General features: G+C 51.6%; 1 protein-coding gene across 2 annotated transcripts in view; it reads right to left on the reverse strand.

Annotated features, from left to right (window-relative positions):
- LOC135903724 (uncharacterized) overlaps positions 1–21,615 on the reverse strand; it is a 188,516-nt gene that overhangs the window by 87,742 nt on the left and 79,159 nt on the right. The window contains exons 1-3 of one of the 2 annotated variants that reach the window (XM_065434111.2): positions 5,296–5,385; positions 4,855–4,951; positions 737–1,602 (exon numbers count right to left, since the gene is read on the reverse strand). The exons of the other annotated variant lie outside the window; for it this stretch is intronic. Coding sequence (XP_065290183.2) covers positions 737–877 — 141 coding nt within the window. The 5' untranslated portion in view covers positions 878–1,602; positions 4,855–4,951; positions 5,296–5,385. Of the gene's footprint in view, positions 1–736; positions 1,603–4,854; positions 4,952–5,295; positions 5,386–21,615 lie in introns of those variants that run through there. 2 annotated transcript variants of the gene reach the window in all.

The raw sequence follows: 21,615 nt of genomic DNA on the forward strand, positions 1-21,615 counted from the left end.
GAAATGGCGTTATTTTGCCATCTTTCGCAACTTTAAATGACAAGTTGACGCAAGACATAACCAACAGTGACGTTGTTTGTGGCTGTGAAAGAAAGTACCTAGTTAATTTCGCCAAGGAACAGACTCTAGCAGGGTCTGTGCGTTTTCATGAACTGCAGTGAGTCGTTGTCGCAGGCTCCTCACACGAGCTCACGTAGTGGGGGATAACGTTATCTTTTATGACAATATATTCCTTCTGCCCATATGAAGCCGCTTTGTTAGGAGAAGCATTGCTATTACGACATATTTTCTTTTCTTGCTTTGCCGAAACGTCATGTACACAACAAGAATAGTTGCCCAGAGAAAGAAAACGAAAAAGAACACGAAAAAAAAACAAGACAGCAGGAAATACCCAACGTACACCAAAGTAGTTTCACTTTGGACACGTTAACATGTCTAAAAATCAGGGTGATGCGGACTAGGCTGCTTGTTCAGTGGCTGCCACGCTATTGTTGCTCGGAGCAAATGTCACTGGCTAACTTGAACATTTATAACCAGAACTTTATAAATTATAATTTAGCTACGCGGTATTTCGTGTTTCTTTCCGTATTGTCTCTTCAACACAAGTACACATCGTACCGCACAGCGGTGCGTGAATTCGAGAACGAAGGAAATAAAGACGCGCTGGAATACAAATCTCAAGTCGGCAAGCAACAGTGGCATTCCAGCAGGAACGCTTCACCAAAACAGCACTCACTCTTCCCTGCTGAGCTTCCGCAGGCAGCGCCGACAGAAGGACGAAAGCGGCGCAGATCACCCACGGAGACGCCAGCACAAGGAGTCCGGTCGAAGATGCCACCATCGTCGCCGACGGCGCAGAATCCAAGCGCCTCCTCATCACTCGGCCACGCCGTACAACAGGGCGACACGTACGGGAAGATGAAAGAACGCGTCTCGCTTCTCCAATCGACAGGCGGAAATGTGAGCGAGTCGCACGCGCGCGCCGAACGCCTTTCACGACGTTCTTTATATAACGGTCGTCGAGTCGACGTCGACGTCGTCGTCACAGCCGGCGTCGTCGTCGGACGGACACACACGCGAGCACGCGGATCCCAGCTGAGCAGACTGACCGACCGTGCGCAAACACCGGGTAGCGGTCACTCTCTGGCCGGCCGGGACCACGGAGGGGAAGGACGTCGTGGCGGTCGGTCATCTTCATCTTCGTTTTTCCGACCTCCCTCACCCCCCGTCCACCCGCGCTCTCACCTTTTTCCCTTTCGCCGAGGAAGAAGAGCGAAGGTGTTGCCGCTGCCAGGAGAGAAGAGGTACGGGCTTCTCGAACCTTTCTTGCTGCTTTCGCGTTGCCTCTCAAACTCGGGTGATGGAAACTGGTCCAACGGGACTTCTTTTAAAGAAGGGGGGGTAGCGTCCGAAAGGGAGGGTTGTCTGCGATGGTCGCTTCTTCGTTGTCTCGGTTTTCGCTGGAAAGAATAACCCTCCTAGCAGCGTCCCGTTACTCTTTCTTTCCAGGCGAACTTGGTGTGGTCGCGAGGGCCTCTTTGATGCGGGTGACAATGTAAGGTTTCGGGTGGAGGCCATTTCTTCTAAGTCGATGATCCTCCCCTATAGAAAAAGAAAGACGCCTTTTGTCGAGGGGTTGAATTGTCTTGGCAGAGATTATTGTTCAGGGTCGCGTATTTGGAAAGAGCGCGAATCGAAGTTCGATATTCAATTTCTATTGTATTTACGCCGGTTCAAACCATTTTTTTTCTTCGCCCTACGCGAAGAAGGTCCCGCCTAAAGAACAAAGCTGTATACGCCCATGTCTTTGTGATCTAGCGACGAAACTGCTATGATTGGTGGTTTCCTTTTGACGATGATAACAGGAACGGCAGGTTGGGAGCCAGTCGTATAGGACACGAACTCCTCGGGCTGATGTTCTTGCTTTCTTTTTCTTCTTGCTAATAAAAATAACAGTAGCTAAAAGGCGACACCATTCTGACGCTCGTATTGTTGTAAACTATCAACAAGCCTCACTCGAGTACAGCGTGCTAGTTACATGGGAAGCTTAAATGTGCCAATGCCGCCTCCTACCGCTCTGTAGTGTACGCGCTTTGTTTGTGCTTCTCTCCCTTTCTATCTCCCCACTCTACTCTGTTTCTCTTTTTCTCCCTCTTAACCCTTCCCCCTGCGCAGGGTAGCCAACCGGAACTACCTCTGGTTAACCTCCCTGCCTTTCTCTGCATTATTTTCTCTCTCTCTTTTCTAAATGTGCCATTTGCAACCAATCACAAAGATGAGTGTCGTTTTTATGCTTTTTTTCGTCTTTAGTTACACTAAATGTTCATTAGTCAATTACATGGGAAAGACGTTACGATAAATGAAAGAAAACATAACGGGATATTTAAGAAACAATATGCGAACAGAATGCTGCAAGAATCCTGTAGAAGCAAACGAAAAACTTCACCAATTAACTACACGAAAGTTTAGATCGATTTATCCATTATGGATTGAAAACGCTGGCAACAAGCATGCAGTATGTCCTAACCACGTCTGACTTGACTGACGGTCTCGGAAGGTGATACAAACGAGTACAGCAAAGAATCTCGCGATGTCGCGTCACCTGCGGACAGCGGATGGTGACAGGCACGAAAGTGTTGCGTAAGCTTCGCGCGACGAATCTCTGTCGCGATGCCGTGTGAGGGCAGCTTCCGTCGTTGACGCGAAATTGGTTTCGAGAACTCTTGTCGCGCGTGTATTCGCGATACACTGTATCGTCTCTGTAGAGCAAAGGTACACTGCTCATGTATACACCATTGTCATGTACACTGTCATTGCCCAAATTACTTTAGGTGTGGCCGGATAAAGACACCACCGACCAACGCATCAGCGCCGCGAACTGCTGAGAGGTCTTCTGTATTTTCGAGAAGCATGCAGCTAATCTATACTGTTTCACTTGAAGCGCATGCTCCTTTGACTTAGCGTTCGGATTCATTTTGACCCAGTGGAGTTCTTTAACGAGGACCTAAATGTATGCGCATGCGAGCGCTTTCGAATTTAGCCCTCACCCAAATGCGACCTCCGGTAATCGAACCAGAAATCACGTGCTTGTTGCAGAACGCAATAGACACTGAGCCGACACATGTTATTCGTGCGTCCTTGCTTTTTCGTGTACGACTGACCGCCCCACCCACCCACCCAGCTGTTCGTCCGTCCATCCATCCCTTTCTATCAATTTGTCAGTCTTCCTTGCTTTTGCAAGATAAACTGAGGGTGGCAAAAATTTGTAACAGAAGCATTCTTATCACTGCAATGAGTTCTCTTCGACTGAAGTAATCATTCTTCATCGTTCTGGGACGTCACTTAGTTCGACACGCTTACGTAAGTTGTGCCGTGTGTCCACATCGCTTGACATTCGTCTGTGCAAGCTGTACGAGTCAGTTGAACTTATAGCCACATACAGTCGGCGACACCCTTGTGTAGAGCGCGGGAACGGCGGCTGCCGGGGCGCTCAGGAGCCAGCCAGCGACGTCTCACGGTGGCTGATGGGCCCAACATTGAACCCATAGGGTTCAGTGTTGTCATCAACTCGAATTAACGAAACCAACTCGGCCGAACTCGATTTAACGAAGTTTTTCCTGAAATAAATGAGTAAAAAAAGCAGTGATTTCTTTCTAATTTTGACACAGACTGGCGTTTCTTCGAGCGTGCACACTAAAGCTAACGCGTTAAAGCATCTAGGCGCCCTAGTCCCGGCCCTAGCTTTATTTTGACGAGGCTGCGCGCCGCGCCCATGCGCGGAACTCCGGACTCAACACCACCTCGGCAGGAGCGGCGGTGGTTGCTTTTGTTATTTTATGGTTTGTGCAACAGATGCTGGAGTGGCGGCAAATACGATGCCGGGGTAGCTTTTGCGTGACGCTGTTAGCGTTGGCGTCTGACACCACGTCGCGACAGGAATTTCGCCCGATCTTCTACCAGGATTCGTCGAAAAGAGGGTTGACTTCTCCTGCGAGGGTCAACGTCAGGCACCTTGCGCACAAAGGGCCTTCTACCAGGATTCGTCGAAATGAGGGTTGACTTCTCCTTTCCTTGCTCGGTAATGCAGGAGGAGGGGCCCTCTCTCTGTGCCTGTCACGTGACATCGACGGAAGCAAGATCCCGCCCACTCTTGTAGAGAGCCTATTTAGGGGCTCCGAAATGTACTTTAAGATACTTCATGCTTTTCTTATTTTCTTTCAACTACCTTTGAATAAACCGTGCAAGTTTCGCACAAGCAAATCGTCTCGCCCTTGCTCGGTCGCCATGGTCTACCGGATGCCTGCAGCCCGCCGACAACGCCACGCTACCCAATAAGTAACGTCGGTCGAGCTTCGATAGGCAGGCGCCGGTACTTCTCGGCAGCAGTACGATACGCTACCCTGGAGTATGCAACAACGCTAAGTTACAATTCTGGATTTCGAAGGACCGAAAGCTTCCTTTCTGGAATTTGCAAACTTCCTGGTTTAACGAAATTCGAGCGCGGTCATCACTTCGTTAAACCGAGTTTCAACTGTACGCATAACCTTTCGCGTGTCCTGCCCTGCATGCGCCTTTCCATTGTACTCGCAATGCCAGTAGCCAACTCAACTGTCCGCTGGCATAATTAGAAGGTGCTCAGTGCACCCCACATTTTGTACAGCAAACATGGGCACTCAGACGGCGATTGTGTAATGGCGCCCGGCACACCAACCCCGCATCTACGACAAGCGTCATTACTGTTCTGTCTCGTCTGAGTCAGATGCGCAATCAATCCGGATTTAGTCTCAATCACTCCCTACCACAAGCGCTGATAAGTCCAATCCTGTATAATCAAGACGAACATTAATTACCCACCTGTATGTCAACGCCGTCTCCGGTGTCAGCGGAACGTAAATAAATGACTACGACATAGCTGGTTGGGCTCTCTTCAAACGTGTACGCCTATTTCCGCCTGAAAGAAAACCACTGCGTATAAATTGTGCAGTCGATCTCAAGAACGTTTTGTACAGTTATATGGTTATGTAGTTGCGAGAATTGAAGGGGAGTTATTATATCAAACGAGGTCCCAGACATCAGCCCAACTGTACCCCGCTGGATACACCTCCTTTCGAAGCCCGGCGTTTGCTTTCCCACCGACGCGCGCTCATTTGGGTGCCTGATTACACGCTGTCCTCTTAAAGAGTGCGATGCTTTCGCCTCTCCTATCGTTCGCCTTTCAGTTTCTCTCGACTGATGGAAGCCGGCGCGGCCGGGCTGTTAGGGGGGAGAACGCGATCGTGCCGAAGCAATGCGTACCTGCCACAGGCTTTCCCCGACTTCCGCTTCGAAAGGCGGCATGACCAACCCTCCCGCCGATTCTTCCCGCCACCCCGGTTGCGTTTCTTCTTCTTTTCTTTTTCTTCATTTTGCTTCTTTGTTTTGACATCATTCGCCGGCCGCCGCGGGGCGCATGAACGCGCGTCGACGCATCGCGGTTTGCTCGTCCAATTACACCGTCCTCTTCCGAATGAGCCGGGGCCGGTTGCTGCAGACGACGTGAACGTTTGTTGTTGCAGACCACGCGCGCCTATGCGGTCGCCATTTTTGCTCTGCGCTGCGTGCCAAGGACCGCTAGAGTGCACACAGAGACTAATGGTTTGTCTTCTCTTCACTTTTTCTTTCTCTCTTGTCATCCGGTGTCTCGAGCAAGAAGCGGTCGAAATAAAGGGCAATACCTTTCTTCTTTTTTTTTCTGCCCAACAATTCGGCCTCGGCGACCACCTAGGCTGCTTCCCAACAATCTTCCTACTCCGACGTTTATGTTTATTGGACGAAGGGTTCGGGTGTTTTTTTGTTTGGACGGATGACTGAAGCGGAACGTTTCAGTTTGGTTATTACGGCCGGTGAGGCGCTTCCTTCTTCCGAATAAGCCGCGATTCCCGCAGGCCTACCTACCGGCGTTGACCGACCTTTCGCTTGACCTGCATTCTATCCTTGGACAGCAGCCACTGCTTCCGTCCAAGAAGCCTCTGCAAAAGGCATCGTTTAAAGTGAACGTGCTTTTGTTTGTCCAGCTTGCTGAATCTGTCATCGCTATATTTCCGTCCGGTCTCAGGTCAATACATCAATGACAGGCGCGTTGAGAAGCGAATTGCCTTGGCATCCGCTTTCGCTGAAGCCGATGATGGGCTGGCGTGACTCACGCGGAAGTTTGATCCAATCACTCCGGAGTGCACTATTGCAAGCTAGAACGTTTGAAACATTGTCGACGTTAACGATGCACCGTAAAAGTACTGCAATTTAACCCGGTGCTGGGTTACTTGAGTCATACTTGCAGAGTTAACAAGCGCACACCTTAGACGGGACAAAAGAAGGCAACACAGGATAGTACCTGTCCTCTGTCTGCCTCCGTTAATTCTGGTGACGCGATGACTTGAAAGCTCAACGCTAATAATAAAAACAGGCACACAGGTTTTCAGGACAAACCTATCTGTCTCGATTACGCCTGTTGTGATTTCAAATCGGCGTGTTCTCAAAGTTACCGTTAACCAATTAGCCCCATTTATTGCTCTGCTGCCTTATTTTACCCCACTTAAGACCTGCGTTTGTTTAACCTGCGAACAATAAAGGTGGAGTGCAGATCTGATACACACAACACAGTAAGGGACATTAGGACAAAAGACGCGGAATGTAAGACGAAGACCTGCAGAAAGAAAGGCGCTGATGGAGAGGAGAATGTAGATAGGTATTTCTAAACGTATTTTTTGTCCTGCATTTCTTTTTCTTGCCCAGTCACTCCGCCATGCATCGGAGCCAGTGGTACACCACAGCCACACTACACTCCCAGTCGTTTTATTCCTTCTCTTGCTAGAGCATTGAGAACTTTCGCTGAGCGCTGTTGCCACTCCGTATTCGCTCCTTGGCTTCCGCATGACGTACTATGAAGGATAGTTGACGTGACCCTAACCGTACCCCATAAACTGTGATTACCTACTGGGAAACATGCGCCCTCGCAGTGATCCCCGGTTTGGATGTCACTGGGCTGGCACTGAAAAAATACACGAGGCTACGCTGCACGACTTAAAATATGCAATCAACAAGGGGGCGCTTGCAACTGAAGACCATGACAAACTTCGCCCCACTTTCCTTTACACTAATGGTAACAATGTGGACACGGGGGTGCTCGCGAACAACGTGTACACCGACGTTTTGGACTAAGAGTAAACATGGGTGTGAACGCCTTTCTTTTCTTCAGCATTATTGGAGGCGCAGACCAGGGCACATTCGTGGACAGAGGTACCAATATCCTTTTTTGTGAGTTTTACTTATGAAGGACTGCCGCTATAATTTTCCACACACCTTATATTTATCAAAGGCGTATCACAGGCGTGTAAACACGGATCTGACACGATTGGAAAGAAGCGGATAAATAACAGGCCCCTGTCCAATGTTGGAGTTCCGACTAATGACTCGTCATCTCTACAGGGCCTATTCAATGTCGAAAGAGTGGCACTAAACTGAGGTTGTACGCTTCGTTGATTTGCAGTCTTGCTGAGACTAAGTGCGTGGCTGCGGAAAACCTTGAAGACGTTAAAGACTGCAGCTGCTCCGAAATGTTTACAGCTGTTCCGCATAGTGTCACTGAAATTGGAGTTTCCCGCAGGTCGGACGAACAAAACAAAGTTCGATGAAAACTCGTTTGGTGAGGTAGCGCTTGTTAGAAAAAAATACAAGGGTTTTTGGGGTCACCGACCAAGACAAAAGCTAATTGACGTTTCGAAACCTACACGCGTTGCTTATTCCCCATAACAAGACGTCAATGCCAAACATCAACCCTTCACAATACCTAAACGTGTATTAACTTTTGACTAGGTGAGTGGCCAGAAGCCTTTAAGTGTCTTTTTTTTTTTCGGGAACTGAGAATGAATAATCCAAGCTAAACCCCCGCAAATGTTGTTGGAGAATCGTGGACATGTCCTGCTACTACTGGTTGTCCCTTATTACGTGATTCGCTTTTGTTTGTGGCAACGTAACAATCCACCGATGTTTTACAGGATTCCGGCCAACGAAGAATAACCGTGCATGCCTTCCTCGTCTTCATGCGTGCAAGAACGATTTGGCGCGCTCGTGGGCTGGCTGCCGAGACCACCCGAGAAGTCAGGACAGAGAAGAAGAAGAAGAAGAAACTTTAGTATAGAATAGTCCGGCAGTTCTTGATGTGGTGGCCTCAGGTGACGGCTCGAAGTTCTTGGACTCGAGCGGCACCTTCGGCTTGCCGGACGGCCCAGAGCTGGTCTGCCAGCTCTGAACTTCTGATAGCCGCCTCCCAGCGGCGGCGACGCCTACGGAGAAGGTCCCCGGCGGCTCCCGCATCCGGGGCGGCGTCGGGAAGAACGGAGCTCGAGCCTTCTACTCTGGCAACAGCCGCGATTATGGACGCGTCGCCAACGGAGCTGCTTTGATTACCGTTGTTGCCGGTACACTCCCAGAGCATGTGTCGCAGCGTTGCTCTGCGTCCGCATGTTTTACACGCGTCTGTTGGGTACAAACGCGGATAGCAGTGGTGTAAGATAGCGGGGCTAGGGTAGGTGTGTGTCTGGAGCAAGCGTAACGTCACGGCCTCGTTCCTGTTCAGTTTATCGTGTGGTGGCGGGAATCTGCGTCTTTCGAGTCTGTAGTGTTGGGCGAGGTCTCTGAACGTGGTTAGGCGATCGCCCCACGCCCAGTGTGTTTCTTGTTGCTGTGTTTCTGTTGTAGTGTCCCGATCCGGCAGATCCGATGCCCCGCTCTCGGGGGCGGAGGCGGCCACATAATCAGCAGCGGCTCGGCGTGTGAGACCTCGAGCCGTGGCGTGGGCCGCCTCGTTTCCCACTAGCGGAACATCGGTGTGTGCCGGGGTCCAGAGGAGGAAGACCGTAGAATTTTGGGGTTGCGAGGGCGATGACGAGTCGCCGTCGTCAGAAATTTGGAGTATGCGGGCCGCTTCCCGCGAGACACGACCGCGCGCGAAGCCGCGGATTGCCGCCTGCGAGTCGCTGATCACGATCGCAGCGTTCGGCACCGCGACGAGCGCTAGGGCTATCGCGGCTTCTTCGGCCGCTTCCGTGTGTCCCGTGGTCACCGTGGCGCTCGCGAGGCACCTACCCGAGCGGTCTACAACCGCTATCGCGTGCGCGCTTCTCCCTCCTCCATATCGCGCCGCGTCTACGTACACCGCCTCGTTGCTGTTACCAAACTTCTTCTCAAGGTCGCTTGCTCGTTTGTTGCGTCTCCCGGCGTGGTGCGTCGGGTGCATGTTCTTGGGAAGCGGCGGGATGATCAGGCGGTCGCGAACAGAGGCGGGAACCGCCATCTTTTCTCCATGCTGAGTGTGGTACGCGATGCTGAGCGACTCGAGGATGCATCGACCTGCCTTTGACCTGGATAATCGTTCGTATTGCGCAATGTCGTGCGCCTCGATTAACTCGTTGAGAGAGTTGTGAACTCCGAGCTCTAGAAACTTGTCGGTGCTCGCGTTGAGTGGAACGCCGACCGCCCTCTTGAAAGCCTTTCGGATCATGCATTCGACTTTGTTTTTTTCGGACCCGATCCACCTCAGGTAGGGGGCAACATACGTTATGCGGCTTATCGCGTACGCCTGCACGAGACGGATCGCGCACTCTTCACGCATACCATTGCGTCTGTTCGTGATGCGACGCAAGAGTCGGATGGTGTCATCTACCGAACGACGAAGTATTCGCACCGTCTCTCCGTTATGGCCGTTTGCCTGCAGGTGTAACCCTAGGATTCTAATTTTCTCTACGTGCGGTACGGGAGTACCATCTGCCAATGTAATGCGTATTTTGGAATATTCCCGTTCCTGTTCGCGCAGGGTTTTACGACCTCTCCTTGTGGGTTTGTAGAGTAAGAGTTCGGACTTGGTAGCCGAGCACTCGAGGCCCGTTCCACGCAAGTAATTCTGAACCGCATCTACTCCTGCCTGTAGCGTTCGCTCAACGTGACCGTCACATCCCCCTCCGGGAACCCAGAGGGTGATGTCATCCGCGTAGAGACTGTGATGTAATCCTTCTATTTCTGTTAATTTCTCGGGTAGACCAAGTAGAACTAAATTAAAGAGTAATGGTGATATGACGGATCCTTGCGGCGTGCCGCACGGACCCGTCTGAAATTCCGGTGATTCCTCGTCACCGACGACGACGCATGCGCGCCTGCCCGTGAGGAAGTCTCTAACGTAATTATACATTCTTTGGCCTAGTCCTAATGTTCTAATTGTTTTTAAGATCGCTTCGTGCTTAACACTGTCAAAGGCCTTTTTAATATCTAAGCCTAGAATTGCCTTAGTGGAGCTGGTAGTGTCGTCTACGATCTGGTGTTTAAGTTGAAGCAATACGTCCTGTGCGGAGAGGTTGCGGCGGAATCCTAGCATGGTGTGCGGGAACGCGTCATGATCTTCGAGAAAGTCGGTCACGCGGGTGAGAACTGCGTGTTCCATGACTTTGCCGACGCAAGACGTAAGCGAAATCGGTCTTAGATTATCGAGCGTAACTTGCTTGCCAGGTTTAGGAATCATGATAACGCGGGCCCGTTTCCACGCTTCGGGAAGGGAACCCTCTCGCCAGCACTCATTGACGTAGGCCGCGAGTCGGGAGATTGACTCGTCGTCTAGGTTTCGGAGAGTCTTGTTGGTAACCCGGTCCGGGCCGGGCGCCGATCGAGTGTTGAGTTCAACCAGGACTAACCGAATTTCCGATTCGCTAAATTCCGCGTCCAGTTTCTTGTTTGTGACGCCGTCGTACTCAGCGTACTGGATGCTTTCGGCTTTCTTAAAGTAACGGTCACGTATGGCGTCAAGGAAGTTATCGCCTTTATAATCTCTTAGGAGTCTACGAGTCTTGTGGCCTTGAGCGGCCCGAGTCTCCTCCGGATCTAATAGGTGTCTAAAAAGGCGCCAAGCGCTCGCCCCGGTCATCTGCCTCTCGAGGCCGTTGCACGTCTCTTCCCATTGTGCCCTGCATACCTGAAGTGCGTGTTCTTCGATGTCTCTGTCTAACTGCGCTATGCGTTTGCGCAACGCCTTATTATGTCTTTGGCATTTCCATCTCTTTAGGAGGGCTCGCTTTGCTTCCCACATGTGTAGGAGCCTGCTGTCAATTATTTCGAGGTTCGCCTCGGGCGGAACCTCGCTCGTTGCTGCACCTACGTCCCTTCTGAGCATCTCGGTCCACTCGTCTATGTCCGTAATCGGCTTATCGCCTCGCCCCGCTTCTTTTCGTTTCTTGCGGAACGTGTCCCACTTCACGAGCTTGAGCTTACGACCTTTGCCCTCAGGGTAAGTACCACGACCGCTCGGGCCCGTGCCTATCGTTATCTCAATCAGCGCATGGTCGCTCCCCAAATCTTCCTGCGTGTTTTGCCAGTGCGCTGTTGTTACATTTGAAACAAACGCAAGGTCTGGTAACGTATCGGCACTCACGCTGTTCCCTCTGCGTGTAGGATCGGCGGGATTCGCGATCAGTGCAAGCCTTTGGTCTTGCGAGTCTTCCCAAAGGTGTTTGCCCTTGGGTGTTTCTCGGGTGTAGCCCCAGGCTCCGTGGGGCGCGTTAAAGTCGCCCGTAACAAGTAGAGGCTCGCCGCCGGAAGCCGCGCGCGCGGCCCGCAGTAGGTCCCCGAATCTGTGCTGCAGTGTGGGTTTACTATACACGTTAAGGACGAATAGTCCTCGGCCGCTCTTAGGGATTAATTCTACGAACACGTGAGGGATATTTACGCAGGCAAGTTCTCGCTGCGCCACAGTGACATTACGCCGAACGAGCACGGCGGCGACCGGCAACGGGCGTGGCGGGGGAGACGGCCGGCGCGGCATCATCGCCCCCGGCCCAGCGCCGCCCGCCACGCGGGGTGTAGCCCGTTTCCTTCTTTGCCTGCTCTCCGTCGCGGTCGCGTCTATGGCTTTGTAGCCAGCTAGTTTAACCGGATGGTTTGTCTCCTGTAAAAGGATCACGTCTGGTTTTGTCTCGCGGCTGCGTATGAATTGCTGGAGATTCCCCCGCTTCCTCCTGTAGCCCCGGCAGTTCCACTGCCAGATTGTGTATTGTTGTTTCCCAGTGTTAGTGTGCTTCGTTGCGTGTGTAGCCATGGTGATGCCTGTATTTAATTTAACCCGTCACTATCGAGGCGACTTGGTTGCTGCTGCGGTTGCAGCTGCGGTTGCGTCTCTACGTCTGTGAGCGTGTTTTGCTGCTGCTGATTGTGTTGTTGCTGTCTAGCGTATGGCTTGCTCATTGTTCTGATTGGTCTGCCTGCAGCTGGCGACAGCCTCGTTTCTATGTCGTCTATGCGCACCAAGTGCGCAGCGAACATTTGTGTTATTTGGTCAGAGAGCTTAGCTAGCGCGGTATTGAACATTTCGTTCATAAGAGCCGTCTGTGTTGTAAAACGTTCCTCGAGGCTCTTCTCAATATTGTCCACACGTTTCTGTAGTTTCTCATAACGGCCGCATCCCTGTTTGCTGTCGGGTCTTGCGGGATCTAGTGCGATCCTTTTCGCGGTAACTGGTCGATCATCGCGTTCATCCGCCGTCTCCCTCGAGCTGCCCTCGTTGTCCGTGTCCATCCCGGCCGGCTCAGGCCGTGATGGAGTCGGTGATCGAGGCGCTGAGGTCGGCGGCATCGTCGTTTGACGTTGCGATGGTTGCTGCGGTTGTGGAGCCTCGCCTTTCAATTTGATATTCTCCTCTCTAAGGAGCGCATTTTCGCGTTTAAGCTCTGCAATTATCAATTCTAATGGCTCTAGACGTTGTTTTAGGACTCGCTCTATCGCTCGCTCGAGCTCGTTCCCACCGCCGCCGCCAACAGCGGGCCCGCCAGAGCGGCCCGCCGAAGCGCCTCCGCCGCCGGGAGAAGCGGCGACAGCCGCCCAGCTCACCTGTTGCGCAGTGCTCTTGTGAACTTGCTGCTGCCATGGCTGCTGCTGCTGACTTTGTTGGTTGATGTGGCCCACAGCTGCGGTGCCCAGACCGCCGCCACCGCGCGTCATCGACGTACTTCCCGGCCTCTGTGCTCGGTTGCGAGAGCGGGATCGAGATCGGGATGTTCCCGCACGGCCCTTCCCGCCGCGGCTAGTCGAGCGTCCTCTTCGGTTGTCGGTGACTGAATGGCAGTCTATCTTTGGAAAATTGAGGTAGTAGCTGTCGTTGCCATTACAGTCGCTGCTGCTGTTGTAACCGCTGCCGTACGCTGTGGCTGCTTCTTCCTCTTCTAGTCTTTTTCGCTCTAGTTGGCGACGCTTGACTACGTATGGGGTCTTGTACCTCGCCTTGCACCTGCGGTCTCCCGTGAAGTGTCCCTTGCCGCACAGTCGACACCGCGGCTCGCATTGATGGTCAGGTGACGGATTGTTGCGTCCGCATCCACGGCAAATCTTGTCGTTGGGATTGGGGCACACGTCGGCGCGGTGTCCCAGCCTGCCGCACTCGTAGCACACGTCAATCTGCTTCCTGTAGAGGGAGCATCTGACGAGCATAGGTCCGTAATATACGTATCTCGGTACGTGGAATCCGTCGAACAAAACGATTATGTTGTCGGTGTTGCTCATGCGTTTCGCGTGCAGCACTCCGGGGTTGCGCTGCGTCACTAGATTAGCGATGATGTCTGCCGGGCTCTCGCTCTTGGAAATGTTCCTAATCAGGCCCTTGGAAGTGTTCTCCGGGGCGGCTTGATAGCTATTCGCCTCGAACTCTCGGTCTCCGATGCACAGCTTGCTAATGGCTCCGTAGCGTTTGGCTCTGTCTTCAGACGGCGTGCTGAGCACCACCACGTTCTGTTTAACGTTGAGGCAGATGCTATCTTCGCCGGCCGCTTCTCTGCCAACACCCGCCGCGTTACGTAGGCAGCAGTAGATGCGATCCGTGCCGTAATCGCGCACGTTGAAGCCGCCTCGAGGGCGTACGACGATTTTGTAATCGTCCGGCGGTAACTGTGGCATGCGGCTTGCCATGGCAACCTGCTGCACTTGACGGGCGTACTTCCTTTTGTACTGCGCTGTGGTGACTCCCGTAGTCGATGTGGCTACCGTCCGTGGCTGCATGTGCACATGCTGGTTATGCGCCGACTCGGTCGCACCGTCGGCCTGTTTCTTCCTCTTGACATCGCACCACCCCGCTCCCTTGCCGAAATCTTCCGGCCTAATATCTGTTCCTTCGACCTGTACAACTTCCATTGAACGTCAGGAAAGGCCTGGCACCTTGCCGTCGGAGTCTGGGAGCTCCAATGAGGTCCGGCGGCACGGTAGGCTTGGCACGCCCCGCCGCCGCGGCGGCCGGGCAATAGTAGCCTACGTGGAGATAGGCTTAGCTCGCCCCGCCTGCGTGGCGGGACAAAAGGCGCTGCTTATCGGCCAGAAGATGGGCCCACCTGGCGAAACTTGGTGTCGGGGGAGTCCTGAAGAGTCCGCCGATCGCTGGTAAGAAGAATTACCAAGAGAAGCTCGATAATCCGCCAAAAACATAGGAAAATAGAGGAGCCGACACGAAGCACGCCTGCACTCCGTGGTCTTCTTCTTCTTCCTTTTTTTTTTTTCGAGTTCGCCAGAATCAGCGTCCAGTGGTAAACCACGCGCACTCTGGTTACGTGTTGTTAGTTCAACGTTTTTCTTTTTTTCATACGTTTTGTCCTCACAGGACTAGGCTGAATGAGTTTAGAGTCGAATAATGTCCGCCACCAAAGCGTTCGAAATTAGAAAAGGCGCGGTCGATGTCTTAAGCCTAATGCGATAGGTACTGTTTCCACACATTACGTGGCTAAAGAAAATTTTCACTTTATCGTTGTCCTTTGCCATGACTTACTGGGAAGAGTTACGACCCGACATCTGTACTTTTTTTCTGCACTGCACATTGAAGATATCTTCTATATGAAGCCTGAAGGTGCAGCGTGCAAAGGCAAACAGAAATAAACAGACAAGGCATAGTGCATTTCTACCATCGTACACACATGCATCACAAACCATCCGGGACCAACGCTTTGATCAGTTACGTCAGCTTAGTCGAAAATTTCTCAAAGCAGTCGGCAATAGAAAACAGTTAGATATGACACGTTCACAGAATTCATCCTTGTCTCAATCTGTTCCAGGAACTCCTGCAGCCTATCGGACGTCGACCCGGGCTGATATATGCTTGCAAATCCGTTCACAGACTCTCCGAGGGTCCATACGCTTGGCTACTATGCCTGTACTATTACGCCTATACTATACTATTATGCCTATGCTATACTATTATGCCACATTTACGATGAACTGAAGTTTGAGGACGCGCCAACCCTATTAAAATGCCTGAACGGTTATGGTGTTCAGCCCTGCTCGGAGCAAGTGAGCGGGATCAGTTTTTCTTCCGCGGCAACCGCTCTCCGACGGGCACAGTATCCATGAGACACCCGTTTATCAAGCATTACGAGGCACGTTAACAAAACCCAGGTGCTCAAAACTATACCGGCGTACTCCTCTCTCATAGCTTCTCTACAAATAAAATAAGAATCTTCAGCCCCACATCCGATCATCTCTCAGAAACATACACGAGTGCCTCACGTAAAAACTAGTATACATGTGACCCCCCTACATATACGGAACTACCATACGATTATATGGCATTATTATAAACAGGTATACGGTGCATATTGGTTTTTTTGATAGGAGTGAACCGCTTCGGGTCTTTAAATCTCAATCAATCGATCATGTTTGATGAAATTCGATAACTAAGACCTGCATTTTACGCCCGTCACCTACCAATTTCTTCGACTGAGCAGCCAAGGATAGCTAGGCCTTGCACGCCTTGCACTTAAACCAGATACACGCTTTAGATGTGGCCTAGTTTGGGGGCGACAGATTGGGCCCCTATAGCAGTCCCCTCTGCGACGTCGGAGAGTGTAGAACAACTGCAGAACCGCATCGCGCTGGTCTCCATTGACGTGTGACTCCTATAGCTTGTTGTACCTTGGCGTTCTCTCCTGCTCTCTCTCTCTCTCTCTCTTTCTCTCTCTCTCTCTGTATGCTCCAGCGTCATATTACAGCACACGCGCATTTTTTGTTCGTGTCAAACGAGTGCCCGTCCCCTTGCTCTTTAACGCCCGCGCGCCCCTGTTCTTTTTCGGCGGGTTGGAGGCCGCCCGCGTTCCCCGCGTTGAAGCTTGATGGACGTGCATGATACGAGGTCGGCCAAGGCTATGCAGCCGCCCCAGATGCCCGGACGGACGGACACCGTTGACCGGTCCGCGCCGTAATGAAACATTTTTGCCCGAAAAAAAAGAAAAGAAAGAAAACGAAAAAAAAGTTGTTTCTCACGCACGCCTTCTCCTTTTAAGGGGGGGGGGGGGGAGCCCGAATCCACGCCGCGCATGCCATAATAACCGAGCGTCTCGGACGCTCAGGAACCGTGGCATCGAGATACACGCGCACCAAATGATGCGGCCAAATTTCGCAACGCAGCCTGTTCGTGGAGCGTTTAGAGGGAGAGGAGGAAAGAACAAAAGAGTTCGCGCGCTCCGTCTCACGTGACCGCGGCCGGCTGTCCACGTGTTGAGGATCTCAGCTGTACACGTGTATATAGATACGCTACCCTGTGGGAAAATGTACATGCCAGCAAAGTGAGCGGCGACGCACGCTTTGGATGCAGGTAATTTCGAGGGCCTCTCGTGGTGGAACAGGCAGCTACGGAGAGCGATCCTTTCGAAGCGCGGTTTTTAGGTGCCCGAAGGAAGTCGAGCGTGTCTTTGAGGACGTGCACATGTATTGCGAATATTTCAAGTGCCGAGTGAAATGATGATGACAGAAATCGCGGAGGTAGCTAAGTCACGGATACGGCATTATGCACTACTGAGCACGTGGTCGCAGGTTCGATTTACTGCGGCGTATCGACCTCATTTCTAGAGAGGAATGTCTTTTTCTCTCATCATCATCATAAAACCTTTATTGTGAGACTGAGGAGTTTGGAGCACGCAGGCTCCTGGGCCCCCCGCACGACCCCACTGCACTCAAGCGTTTATGTTGCTTCGCTCCATAACGCTGGCAGCCCGATCAGTAGCCATCTCTGCGCTGAAAAAAATATATAGAGAGTATAGGTGTCGCCGTTTGCTGTCGATGGCCACTGATTTTCACTTGGTTAGTACATATAACAAAATCGCTATACGAGAATCGTCGTATACCGAGGGTGGACGCTTAGGAAAACGTGAATAGTCAAAATTATTCGGGACCCTCCGCTAAGGCGACATGGGTTCACGACGTGAAGCACGAATAATTACTGTTAAACGCTAGAAATGTGTTCGAATACAGTGTTTTTCTTCGCGTTTTCTGGCTAAAGTATGCTGTCATACTTTATGTGGAGATAAAATGCCTCAGCGGTTATTCTTTTTTCTTTGACTACGCGATTTTCATCCGAACTCATCTGATTCAGTGTGCTGGATGATTTGAAGGCGAAGCCGGTGCCGTTTACAAGAAACAAACGCAGACGTTAGTGAGATGATATTAAAACCGCACAGGTGTGAATTCACATTTTCCGATTTGAGCGGTCCGTGAATGGCGAGCCCCAATAATTTTCTGGTGTGATTCTGCTCGCTACATCCTTGCCTTAAACTAAAACACATTACTGTTGCAGATTACACTGCATATTTGCAGAGAATACATTACATACATTCACCTGTCGCGGACGTTGCTATTGTTGAACATTGTTTGCCTTCGTTTTTCTCACGGCTCATTGCACCTGGCTACTGGGGTCGTTATTGTTTTTATTTTTTGATTGATTGATTAAAATTTCCACATCTTTGTCTGCGGCACTTCTAAATACGTATCTTTATACCTAAGCCAAGAGAAACGACACGAGAGCCTTTCAGAGCCGGCACACCTGAATATCAAGCACAAAGCGCTCCGAGCATCGGAACACTTTCTAAAATGATGGCAAGAATGTACAGCTAAACGCAGCAAGCAAACGACACAACAAGTATATAATATACAAAAAGCAAGAGCAAAAGACGAAAGTATTTGTTGATATCGCAACGTAGCTACCCGCTACGAAGCCTATCAACAATGCAACTATCGTTTCTGACGCTTTTTAACTTACACCAGGCCCTGGATGCGAGACCGCGGCTGCCGAACACCCAGCATCCCCCTAAAGTCTAGTCACACAAATTACGACCAGCGATACAAACTAGTCCAGAGCCGTGAGCGTATTGCTTTATTGCTTCTTTGTATTGCACGAGAAAAATATTCCACGCGCAGCCGCATCGTACACTCGCTTTACAGCGTCTCCCGAACGTTCCGCTCCAGCGATCCGCGTGTTCCGTGCGCCTCACCAGCAGAGCATGCGAGCGCGGAAGCTCGTTCCCCCGCGAAGTGGGCGCGTCGCTGGAAGCAAAACAAAAGGGGGCCGAACAAAGCGGACCGCGCGTCGCCGATGCGCCCGGACTGGGGCCCCACTTACCCCTCCCGCCGCCTTGTGACGCGACGACGCCACTACTGCGCTGACCCCCGCGGACACGCCGAGGCAGAGACAGAGGCGGTCGCCGGGGCGCAAACGGGACATCTTATTTTGTTATAGCGCAAGCTTGACACGGACAACAGAAGGCACATCTGACACACACAGCGCTTGTGCCTTCTGTTGATGTGCCTTCTGTTGTCCTTGTCAAGCTTGCGCTATTTAACAAAATAAGATATGCCGTACCAACAAGCCCCTATTGCTATCCGCAAACGGGACGTCCCGTCCAGGGGAGCGTAGTTTTCAACACGTGCGGAGGAAACGAAGATCGAACGGGAGGAAGAAGTCAAGCGACGCGCTTGCGGGGCGGGTTGGACGGCTGTCGCAAACTGCACGCCGATGCTGCTGCTGCTGCCCCTATGCTCGGTGCGGAGTGACGGCCGAAATCTTTCCGGCGCAGGACACGTTGACGGGCGGACTTTGCGCGCAGTTTTTTATTACGTCGCGGAGAGGAAGCGCTTCGTTGTGCACGCATTGCGCGCTTCTCATGTTTCGGCGTTTCGTTATGGGAGGTGGTAGCCATCTTGCCGGGGACTGCGGGAATGGCTGAATGAACCACGGAGATAGCGGCCCCTGCCAGTTGTTATCGCATGCTTGCCGGACGTTCACAATCGCAAGTCAAGTGAACAGACCCTGCGCGAGCATCGTCAATAGTTGGTGACGAAGGTCGACATTAAGTGTTCTCGATCTAAACGGGAATGATATTAAGGGTTCCCTTTCTGTGCATAGCCAAATTCCACCTTATTGTCGAATTCTGCAGTGGTGGCATTTAGAGCTAATCAGGGAGGCCGCAGCAGCCCTCTGGACCAATCAGAGCCGACAAGGTGGCGGATTCGACAATGCGGCGGAATTTGGCTTGTCCAGAATAGCACTCCATAAGCACTTGTGCGAGAGGAAAAGAGTATGGACAAGACCATTCTCTCAAGCGCCGGCTTACGCTCAAACCGCACATAGTGCGGTTGTGGGAAAGAACTTCAGGTGCCGCACACAGGTGCACTAATTTCGGTGTACACTGGGGCCGCACGAGTAGCGTATACCAAAATTTGTGCACATCCGTGCCACATGCACAATTTCTCGCATGAACGCACGCGTGCGTCAGCCATGTGGTGCGGCGTACGGCTTGAGCGTAGGCGCTGTCGCACCTGCGTTTAGCGCACCCGCACCTAATCTCAACCTCGGTCACGACCTGTCTTCAGGGCCCGTGCAGGGGTTGTGGATTTGTGACGGGGCAGCTGACGACACAGCTATTACGAGCGAAGCAATGTACAACGAAAAAAAAAATACGGCACTAGAAGGTGCTGAAATATGGTTGTAACTCTGGCAAGAAAATTATTAGTGTAATTATGCTTTAGAAATGCACAGGTAACTCAAAATAGTGCGTTAAATACACCAAGGAAAAAAAAGAGGAGAAGTAGCAAGAATTAGTGATGCTGCGGCGAAGGTGTTTCCGCGTAGGATGATTTAAGAGGTTCGTTGCGAAATTCTGAGCTACCTTCGCAGGATGCAATGATATCAAAGAATGACTTCCGCCGTGTTATAGCGGCGGCATATTGAATGGCGTCTTTTTCTGCTGTTTCGACAGTTAAGCTTTGTGGCTTGTGTGTGTAGAGAAGGGGGAAGGCAGGGAGGTTATAACTCTATGCGAGTTTTCGGTTTGCCACTCTGCACAGCAATGAGAGAATAGGGGCTGCAAAGGAACGAAAGAGTGCAAATTCCAAAACAGCAGGTCTGGTTTGCTACGCTGCATTGGCTAAAGGGATGTATAGGAACGAAAAGAGAGAGAGAGAGAGGAGATGCAGATAGAGCACTGGTTGGAGCGCGCACCTGAAGTTTCACCGCAAACCCTCGCACTTCCCTTCCAGTAGCGCGCTCCGAGTATCAACGAGCTCGGAAGATGTTGTACATCTATACGCTGCGATATCCTCTGCCTGCGTCTACATTGCGCCGGCCGGCGACATCTTACGCGGCGTGCCCAATGGCCGCGCACAACGACGTCAGTCACGGACCCACGACGCTGCTTCCTCGGCGAGAGCACGATGCGACCGGAGAGGGGGGCCGCCTTAATTTAGACGCAACCGGATTTCACCGCGCAGCTGCCGAAGGTCTCAACCAGGAAGGAAGGAAGCAAGCACGCACTGCCGAGACCGCCGTGAGCCCCGTCTGAGATAATCTCTTGAAGGGCTGCAGTGCGCGGTTGTGTATGCGTGTGTGTATACACGGGCACACGTAACTCTTCTTTCCGACGGGGGCGGCCGAAGGTGTTCTCTGGAGCACCTTTTGTGTAGCACGCCGATTGGCTTTGGATGAGCGCGGAAGGGGTACCGCGTTCGCGCGAATGTAAGTGCCCTGCTGCATATGCATGTCTCACATGCTTCCTTTCATTGTCAATCTTCCAGAAAAGGAGGGGAAATCGCACTGAAGTCTGAACGGACCTTAACTTCCAAAAGCATTTTTTTTTTGCTTTAGATAAGTAAGACACATTTTGTAGTAAGGTGATTGTATTTCTAAACGGCGGAAACGCGTATGCCACACGAATTTCATCGTGTTACGTACCCGAAGATTAAACAAAAGAAAATGAAAGAAAGAAAAGGGCTTCCGCCCGTGATGAACTGAAAGCTACTTGAATCGTACAGTGCAGTGATCCATCGGTCCTCGGCTAAGACATTACGAAAAAGCTTGTCGGGTTGCTCTTGTCAATATTAGCCGTCTTTTTTTTTTTTTGCCGTCGGCAACACCGCAAAAGCTAATGTCATTCGAGCACTCATAAGAGAAGAAAAGTACACGATCATTAACGTTTCACAAACACACACGCACGCACGCACGCACACACACACACACACACACACACACGCGCGCGCGCGCGCGCACACACACACACAGACACACACACCAGTACGTGCTTGTTCGCTTGATAACTGTACTATAACAAAATGTCCCGACTACTTTACCTGTTGCTTCCCAAAATTTCCCACGAACCCGAATGGCAACAAGTGGAATGATCTACTTTCCGCGCACCACGGCTATACAGAGACTGGCAGTTATGCCTCTGCGAACAGTAATGAGAAAGCGTTAAGATCGCGCCAATGCGGTAGTATGCCGGGAAAGAGCCGCGATAAAAGAAT

The sequence above is a fragment of the Dermacentor albipictus genome, chromosome 9 (genome assembly GCF_038994185.2).
Source record: "Dermacentor albipictus isolate Rhodes 1998 colony chromosome 9, USDA_Dalb.pri_finalv2, whole genome shotgun sequence".
Taxonomy (NCBI): domain Eukaryota; kingdom Metazoa; phylum Arthropoda; class Arachnida; order Ixodida; family Ixodidae; genus Dermacentor; species Dermacentor albipictus.